We start from the raw sequence: 10,177 nt of genomic DNA, 5'->3' as shown, positions 1-10,177 counted from the left end.
GAATATAGTGAGAACTAAGCCAGCGCTAGAGTCTAATGCAGGGGTGGGCAAACTTTTTGGCTCAAGGGCCACATTGGGTTTTGAAAATTGGCCGGCGGGCCGCACAACAGCCCCCCCCCCACTACATGCACACATAAAATTTTTTTTATTATAGCCTATAATTTAGTATGAAAAGTATTTCTTTTAAAATATGAATAGCTTAAAAATACTGCTAATTTTATGCTGTTTAACACATGTATAAATTGTGCACTGTGGCTTTAAGACAGTCGCTTTAATTCACGTTTATTTCTCAATGATCTTCTGCCTGCTCCGCTATGGCTAGTGCTGTACCTACGGCTGGGCCCTCTCACAGTTTTTAAATGGTCAGTAGTGGGAACTACTGTTGCCTTCATGATTTCCTTTTTAAAGTTTCTTATAAAAAGGAGATATCAATTATCAACAATGACAAGCCAGCTGGAACCTGTGGCTCTCTCTCCCTCTCGTGAGTGCAGACGCGTCCCAATTAAATGGATCGCATAATGTTCACGTTAGATCTGCTGCAAAGGAGATAACTAAGAGTTAACTTCGTTTAACATGATGTTATCTCTATTTAACATGATGTTTTGACATTGACATTGTAAACGTTCTCTAAGGGGGTGAAAAGCAGTTTGCAGTAAAGCTAACCAACGTCGCCTCTATCGCAGGAAAAAATTAGCGAGCAGCCTGATAACCAAATGAAATGCTCGGCGGGCCGGATGAAAGTGCTTGGCGGGCCGGATCCGGCCCGCGGGCCGCAGTTTGCCCACCCCTGGTCTAATGACTTAAATATAGTGAGAACTAAGGAGAACATACACAGTACAGTACGCATGTTAAAGAACGTAGAACAGTATGCATGTTAAAGAACTTAGAACTACACTCATGTTAAAGAACGTAGAACATTACACATGTCAAAGAACTTAGAACAACATGCATGCAAAAGAACTTAGTACAGTACACATGTCAAAGAACTTAGAACAACATGCATGTAAAAGAACTTAGTACAGTACACATGTTAAAGAACTTAGAAAAACTCTCACATTAAAGAACGTAGTACAGCACTTATGGTAAAGAATGTAGAACAGTATGTATGCTAAAGATCTGGTTCCGACTGCTGGTTCTGACCTGTGGTGGTCTGGTTCCGACTGCTGGTTCTAGCTACCGGTTTTGATGTTGTAGCCGGGACTGCGTTATAGGCCGTTCACACGTACGCATTGGAGGCTTCGACGCTCACGCTTCTCATTCACGTTTCAATGACCATATTTTGTACCGCTATGCGGTACATCTAGTTCACTTTTCATGGGTTGGCGTCAGGCTTTGCCGAACAGAATTGTGGGGGCGTGGCATCGCTTTGCTCGCGTCAAAAGTGAAATGTTGAACTTTTCAAGCGGCTATGCGAACACCAGCCAATCAAATTGTGGTTATGCTAATAAGCAACAACGGTTCTCAAAATAAACCAAGATGACACCCGGAGTTCATTAGATGGTCTGAGACGGCTGTAATTGCTGATAAACGTCATTTGTTTGGCTTTTTAGACTTAGATTTTTTTTTTAACTAGCGAGAAATAAATATGGTACATTCTAAAAAGAAATAGCCGTTATTGTCAATCTCCCTTCAGTGCCAACACAGCCCTGAGCTTCGGGAAAACCAACCTAAAGCATACGTGTGAACGGGGCGTTAAAGGTATATTATGCAGGTTCAGGTATTTTTGGCGACTGTAGAGCTCCCCCTAGAGTAGATATATGTTTTTATTTTACTCTGCTGTTGTAAATAGCTTCTCGTGGCTTGTTCCACCTGTACACAATGGAAATGCTTTTGTTGTGGAGATGAAGGATTAACAACTGGCAAAAATTTCCAAGGAGCTACATATACTGACAAGGTACCAGGTTCCACGATTCTCATGATACAAGTTTGGTTACCAAATTGGCTTCTTAAAGGTTATATTAACGTGAAAATCTTGCATAGTGTACCTTTAAGCTTGCCTGATCTCGGTCTGGTTCTAGCTAATGGTTCTGATGTGGTTCTATAGGACTGTTCTAAGCCTGCCTGATCTCTGTCTGGTTCTAGCTAATGGTTGTGATGTGGTTGATGCCAGCCTCACTGGGGGTCTAAACTAGACCCGGCTACTGCTCTGCCTGGTCTCTGTCTGGTTCTAGCTAATGGTTGTGATGTGGTTGATGCCAGCCTCACTGGGGGGTCTAAACTAGACCCGGCTACTGCTCTGCAGGGGACTCTGCTGGGGTTGGCCCCTTCAGGCCACCGTACCATTCACAGTTCAGCAGAAAGGCTCTTTTGTAATGAGGCAGCTGATTTCTGCTTACAGGTGCAGATCCCCCCCACCCCAAACCCGCCTCCGAATGCATGCCAAGTTTTGTGAACTTTCGTTCATGGGGGGCCTTACAATAAAATAATTTATGTGTACATTTAGTGACCGTACACCAACAAGGATTCCCGGGACACTGAAAGACCGGGGTACACGAAACTTGGTGGGCATGTAACCCCACATGGATAGCATGGAACCATCGTTTTTTGTTTTGATCTGTAGCCCCCCCGCTGTACTGGACCCCCCGAAAGGAGGGTAGGGCAGACACAGTTTTCTGTGAATATCTTGAGAACCGTAGGGCCTAGGATGACCAATTTTTTCCGTATGTTTGCCTCCAGGGGTCATGTTAACCCATTCCATGTGCACACATGTGCATAAACAGATACACACGCACACACATACATTCACAGTAATCATACGTATGACACATACTCACACAGTAGACATATGTACACATGCATGCACATGCACAAACACACATACGCAGGCAAACACACAAGCACGCATACACACACACACACACACACACACACACCCACACACATAAACATAAACATGTACACGCACACATGCACACAATTCAAGAATTTCTCAGAATTATGAACAGGCAAGATGGGGATGGGGTTGTATAAAATTAATTTTACATGTGAAATCTATGAACTAATCATGTTTTGGTACTTGTTGTCTAGCAGATACCAGTGAGAATTGAGTGTGGATAATGCAATTTAGTGAGACAGTTAGAATCATATAGGCCTTTCAGCGTGATTTATTTTTGTGGAAAAAATGTGCTCGACTGGGCGGCGGTCATATTTTGTACCGCTCTGCGGTACATCTAGTTTGGTATTTGTTATGTGGTAGCAAATGATGTTGACTATCAAAGAAATAGACCTAATTTAGGAATGCACACAGATATTGCAACAGATACGCTCAGGCCAATCCAAGCTTTTCTCATCTGTTGTTCCTTGTTGGTGGAACACACTGCCAGTTCCTACAAGGGCAAGCTCATCCCTCTCCATTTTCAAAAAACTCCTGACGACCCAGCTCTTTAGAGAACATCTCCTCTCATAGCATCACTTACAACAAGTCTTGCTGATCCTAGCACTTACCACCCGTCTTGAACTGACACTCAACTGTTTAAAAACAGCTCTCACTGATGCACGTATTCTTACTGTACTCTACCGTTTTTAAATTGTCCTAAAATTGTTGAGAAAATTGCTTTAAAACTTAAACTGTTTACCATGTTGTTAGTCGCTTTGGTTAAAAATGTGTCAGCCAAATGTAATGTAATGTAATGTAATGTAATTAAGACCCAAAGAGTGGTTGAAACGTACTTATTACATTACACTGGGAGCAAAGAAGACTATCTTCACTTTTTTCCCTTTGCAACTGTCAAAGAAATCCCATAAACACAGGAAGGACTAGGGTAGCCTCCATCAGATGGCCTAAAGATTAGGCTCTTCTGCATAGCATTATGTGATTGGCATGCAGTAATTTCAACACTGACCTTGATCTAGCCTACTTTGGCTATTTAAAGGTAATTTATTGTCAAAACATCACACAATATAAATTAGCTATAACAAACAATAAAGGACTTAATCACACACAAACTACTATTTTACTGACTGCAAAAATAATAATTATGTAGGAAGTTTAGAAGTTGAAAACCCAGAATTGACCAAAAGTGCACCAAATTTAACACAAATGACTCGATACACTTGGAGGAGGCCTGGGTCCTTTCTTTTCCAGATATTTTAGGATTTGGATATCGTTTCAGTATCGAGTATCAAGATATTTATGGCAGGTATTGTATTGAAGTCATAATTTTGGTATCGTGACAACACAGAGCCACTCTGTTTTCTAGATGTTGAGGATCGGAGGCTCTACCACCAACAAGTGATGCAGCTCAATGGTATATTAGAAGAGCACATTATCAAGCTCTAGTGTGGAGGCAAGCACACATACCAAATCCAGTGTTACTAGAAGTAAAATGTTTTTTACTTGACGGTTGTTGCTGACGGTAGATGCAGTTCTGCATTAGGCTTATTCCCGCTATCTAAGTTCATATGTACTGTAGGATATATTCTGAGATGAAGGTTATCTGTGCAATTTGTTATTGTGATGAAATGCATTAAACACCACGAGTGACTCACTATGTTAGCAATAAAAATATGGTTGCGTTTTGATTAGAATTTCCGAGTTTATTACATGTTAACTGTAATTATGTTCCCATTAAATACGTTAATAAACTATAGTATGGCTTCTTTAATGCTCAAACATGTATTTAGAGAACACTTTTATTTGGTTTTAGTGATTACTTTTGAAATCAACCCAATTTAGGGAAAAATAAGCAAAAATTATCACTATGTTATGTTAAAATGCTGATTATGCGGCTTAGAACTCAGAATTGAGCTTGGTAAACAAACTATTCAGAATCAGCACCCTCAAATTAGGTAAGAAGGGTGGTTTACCAACTTCTCCTCAAATTTGCCGTCAGAAGTTCTCTTCTGTGAAGCTGCTCTTCCTCTATTAAGTTTAAGCCAGGGGTTGGTTAGAATGTTTTTATTTGTATTGTTTATTGTTTGTTTGTTGTTTATTGTTTGTTTGTTGTTGTCAGTATTACCTGGAGCCCCCAGTGAAGCTGAGGGAGGCCATGGAGCAACAAGGTCGCGACCCCGAGGAGTTCTTCACCCTCAACCATGGAGAATCACGCCTGCTCAACACCACACAGGACGTGTTTGACTGAGGAGATGGAACACACACACACACACACGCACAAACACGCACACAGGCCATGGAACAGCAAGGTCACGACCCCGAGGAGTTCACCCTCAACCACAGAGAATCACGCCTGCTCAACACTACACAGGACGTGTTCGTACACACACACACACACACACACACGTACACACACACACACACACACACACACACACACACACACACATACACACAGGCCATGGACGACAGGGTAGTGACCCCAACGAGTTCCTCACCCTCAACCATGGAGAATCATGCCAGCACACACACACAAATAAACACACACACGGGATGGAAGATGTGTGCTAGTGTGCTTTCTAGCTGTAGGACTCTGAAAGCTGTATCGCTGCTTCTACTACCAACATCACTATTAATACTTTCCCATGGCCATGACCGACACACACACACACACACACACACTTTTCCCATGGCCATGACCGACACACACACACACACACTTTTCCCATGGCCATGACCGACACACACACACACACACACTTTTCCCATGGCCATGACCGACACACACACACAGGGATTCTGTCTGAGTGCACTTATGAGTGTGCACTTCTGTCTGTAGTGCACTTCGGAGTGTACACTTCTATCTGTAGTGCACTTCCATCTGAGTGCACACTTCTAAGTGTACACTTCTGTCTGTAGTGCACTTCTAAGTGTGCACTTCTGTCTGTACATAATATTGTAGCTCACGATGGCTGCTGCAGAGTTCTTTAGATAAAGGAGACCATGTATAATAGGAATGTAAGAGGTATTTTTACAAGAGCTAAGCTGTAGATCATAAGACACAGTAAATATGATTTGGACCCAATTTACTATTTATCGTCCTTTATTTGCAGTGTTTTAAGCAATGTGACACCCAGTAAACCACAACACACAGCAGGTCATAAGACCACACACACACACACACGCACACAAGCACAATGTATATAAAGAGGTATAGAAATGTTCTACCTTTGTGTCAGAGGAGGAAGCAACACTTTGTTTATTTGTTTGTTAGTCTGTTTGTTTATAGTGTGACTCTCAGGAACTAAAAGAACACTGCTGTCTCACTAGGGAACTAAAAGAACACTGCTCTCTCTCTCTCTCTCTCAGGAACTAAAAGAACACTACTCTCTCTCTCTCTCTCTCTCAGGAACTAAAAGAACACTGCTCTCTCTCTCTCTCTCTCTCTCTCTCTCTCTCTCTCTCTCAGGAACTAAAAGAACACTGCTCTCTCTCTCTCTCTCTCTCTCTCTCTCTCTCTCTCTCTCTCTCTCTCTCTCTCTCTCTCTCAGGAACTAAAAGAACACTGCTCTCTCTCTCTCTCTCTCTCTCTCTCTCAGGAACTAAAAGAACATTGCTCTCACTCAGGAACTAAAATAACATTGTTCTCACTCAGGAACTAAAATAACACTGCTCTCACTCAGGAACTAAAATAACACTGCTCTCTCTCAGCAACTAAAAGAACGTTGCTCTCTCACTAATGCACACACCACCATGTCGCTCACTCATCAAACTAAACTAAGGATGCTCTTTACTGGGAGCACCATGTCACTCACTCATCAAACTAAACTAAGGATGCTCTTTACTGGGAGCACCATGAATCAAGAAGTGTCATTGAGAATCAAGAAAATGTTTTCGTTGTAGCATGAGGGCAGCAGAATAGTGAACAAACAAACATGTCCCGAAGTAATGAAGCTGGCTTTCAGCACCCTCTGCAGCCAGCATGAGGTATTGCAGGCCTCGGTGCTTGTGACCATTAGAAACTGACTGGCCTGCAAAACTATTGTTGACAGTCCAGTATCTTCCATTTTTATAACACACACGCACACACACACACATTGACGTTGCCTGCAGACTGATGAATCTGAGAGTATTTGGTTTGTTTATGTCAGTGAGTTTAGTCTGGGGAATGTGAGGCCATACAACTGAGCACAGGAATTGATTGTAGGATGGGAACAGTAAGTGGCAGTAACACGTATCTTATTATTCATATTACAAGTGTCACGCATTGAGCGTGACAGTCACTCATTTCGGTCTTTTGTCACGTTCCCGCCACCCATTGTATTTCTCATGCAGAAAAACTATTTAAGTATAAGTACTCTTTTGATCCCGTGAGGGAAATTTGGTCTCTGCATTTATCCCAATCCATGAATTAGTGAAACACACACAACACACAGTGAGGTGAAGCACACACTAATCCCGGCACAGTGAGCTGCCTGCATCAACAGCAGCGCTCGGGGAGCAGTGAGGGGTTAGGTGCCTTGCTCAAGGGCACTTTAGCCGTTCCGTACTGGTCGTACAGGTCCGAAGTGCTAACCAGTAGGCCACGGCTGCCCCATTTATTTACAGTTTTTCTCAATTGCTTTGACCTGCTTAAGGAAACTGGGATCCACTTAGTCTTCATGACTACTTTCTTTGCACAGCAGAAGTCATCTCTTGTGAATGTGTTCACACATTTTCATTGGTTTCACACATTTCTCACACCCTTTTGCAAAACAGATGTCATTCAAACACCCTTTTGCAAAACAGATGTCATTCAAAATCCCCAAACTATTGGTTTTCCTGTGCTTAACAAAAGGAGAACATCGTTTCACAGATGGTATAGATTCCTTGCATAAGTCTGAATCTCTGATACACCTGTGTGAAACTCCTTTGCATATTTCTTCAATCCGCAATCATTCATTATCCACAAGAGATACCATGACTGTTCTGTGTTGCTATTTGCAAGTATGGATCTAATGCACATTTTGACAAAGTACTGTATTGCCTATTTGGTGAAAAAAACAGACAAAAGGTGTTTACTTTTACTGTTGTCCAGTGTGTAATGATTGAAGTGTTAATGAGTGAAGTGTTTTGAGTGAGTAAAAGCCTTTTGCAAGCAAAATGTGTCATTTTGGCCAGAGTGCTTATGTTCAGACACGGGTGTTAACTGTTTTGAGAATGGGATGTCAGAGTTGACACAAGCATCAAAACGATCGAGAAAAACTGTAATATGCCGTAGCGCCTATAATGTCTCTGGCTCTCACTATGGAACCGGAATCAAGCGCGTCTCCCCTGGAGTTTTTAGTTGAGCCTGCCACTTATCAGCCAATCAAAAGTAAGATTTAACGCAACAACCAGTGAAAAAAAGCATATACTGGAATTGTTCACATGATTCTGCTACAACATTTTCCAAAGGTTTCGTTCACCCTCAAAGGAAACCACTGGAGCTTCGAGAATCACTTTGAGCACAGACTAAGTCATCTTTTAATGTTACTACAAATTCACAGCTTGTGTGACACAAACAATGACTACTTGACTGCTGTTAGAGATAATTAGCATCAGTTGTTCATGAGTGTAACTTAACCAACAGTTTTACAGCCTGTTGTGTATTTGTTAGCATGTTAGTCTCTTTGGTTGTACCTCATGTGTTTATCCCCGTGTTGATGTGTGTGGTAAACCCTTATTGTGTGTTGCATGTGCGGCTGAGACTACCCCTGTGTTGCCCTATGTAGTTATCTAAGTGTGTCTGAGTCTGCCTGTTCCAATAAATGGCCGTCCTGGCCAAAGGTGATTCTTGTCTGAGGGTGAGATCACCAAAGATGGTTGATTACGAAGATACTTCCTGAGAGGCCATTTCCTGTCCCTGGAAATGTATGCAAATGGGTAAAAAAAGGGTAGCAGTAGTACACGCCCTGCACGAGGGGGGGGGGGGGGCACTATCCCCCATTTATGCAGTGATCGGGCTCCCTTTTTAACATTGAGGTCTATGGCAGAATCCAAGAATTTCCCAGAATTTGTCAAAGCCTTATTTTTCTGAGCTATGGATGGATAGATAGATAGATAGATAGATAGATAGATACTTTATTGATCCCCAGGGGAAATTCAAAAATTCAAGATTAGAAGACCTGCCACCGGCAGAGCAAGCAAGCTGGACCGCAATCGAAGCCGCTCTGCAACGACGATTCGGTCAGAGAATCTTCACCAGCGATGCCCGAGAACAACTCGCTTCCAGACGGCGACACAAGGGCGAGAGACTGGGCAAGTTCGCGGCTGACCTGCAGCTGTATGCCCGGCAGGGCTACCCAACGTACAGCCTACATGAAGAGATGGAAGCGTTCGTGCGAGGCATCCACCCGGAGCGGCTGAGAGAACACCTTCCTGGCCGTGGCGCTCACAGAGGCCGAACGGGTGGAAAACATCTTCCGCACAACGGAGTTGAGGCATTGCGTACGCCAGACATCGATGGAGGAAGACGGGGAGGAACTGGAGGTGACGCGACAGACCACGGCACAGCCACCACAACGCCGCCCACGCGAGTGGAAGAGGCCGGCCAGCGGAGACAGATGCCACCGGTGTGGCGAGCCTCAGTCAAAGGGAGGTGGCACGGCGGGAGGGATGCCACCTTCAAGTTTCACTACCTCCCTGGCTATGGACTACATACGGCTGGGCCGGCTCGGCCATACAAGAGGACTCTATGTGGACTGTACGCTAGACGGAACTCGGTGTCGCGCCTTGATTGATACTGGCTCCACCATCTCGCTGGTGCGCCCCGGTCTCTTACCCGGTACGCTGGTAGCCAGACCCAGAGGCTGGGAAGAGACAAAAACGTGCATCACAGTTACTTCTTTTGGCTAATGGCGGTTCACAATATAGGATTGTATATCGCCACCTACTGCACAGGAGTGTGTGATGTGATCAGGTCAAGTCGTGGCAGAAAAGAAAGAAAGAAAGAAAGAAAGAAAGAAAGAAAGAAAGAAAGAAATGTGAGACAGCCTATATTCTGCTCATCAATTCTGCATTATTTAAGTACCTCATAAGACCTTTAATTCTATTGCCCTGCATTCCCTCTTCCTTCAATATGTTTCGGATATCATCATCTCCTCTCTGTTCTCTCCAGTGTGACCTGTGGTCAGTGTATTTCCTGCAGTGAAAAAGGATGTGCTCTACATCTTCTTTGACTTGCCATTCAGTGCAAAGCCCATCAGTTTTGCCCAACACATGTAATGTGGCATTGATGCCAGCGTGCCCTAATCTCAGCCTTGTGTATACAACTTCTTCCCTTCTTCCAAGCCCCACTGATGTAATTCTTCTCCCCCCAACCTG

The 10,177-nt window shown here is 43.4% G+C and overlaps 1 protein-coding gene across 1 annotated transcript in view; it reads left to right on the top strand.

The window, feature by feature from the left end:
• The window catches only part of napepld (N-acyl phosphatidylethanolamine phospholipase D), an 8,098-nt gene extending 2,180 nt beyond the window's left edge, over positions 1–5,918 (top strand). Inside the window, exon 2 of the mRNA XM_042079403.1 lies at positions 4,953–5,918. Coding sequence (XP_041935337.1) covers positions 4,953–5,081 — 129 coding nt within the window. The 3' untranslated portion in view covers positions 5,082–5,918. The remainder of the gene's footprint in view (positions 1–4,952) is intronic.
• Positions 5,919–10,177: the final 4,259 nt, after the last annotated feature.

This window comes from Alosa sapidissima, chromosome 22 (assembly GCF_018492685.1).
Source record: "Alosa sapidissima isolate fAloSap1 chromosome 22, fAloSap1.pri, whole genome shotgun sequence".
Taxonomy (NCBI): domain Eukaryota; kingdom Metazoa; phylum Chordata; class Actinopteri; order Clupeiformes; family Clupeidae; genus Alosa; species Alosa sapidissima.
Note: the sequence above shows the minus strand (reverse complement) of the source record. Positions and strands in the feature narration are given on the sequence as shown.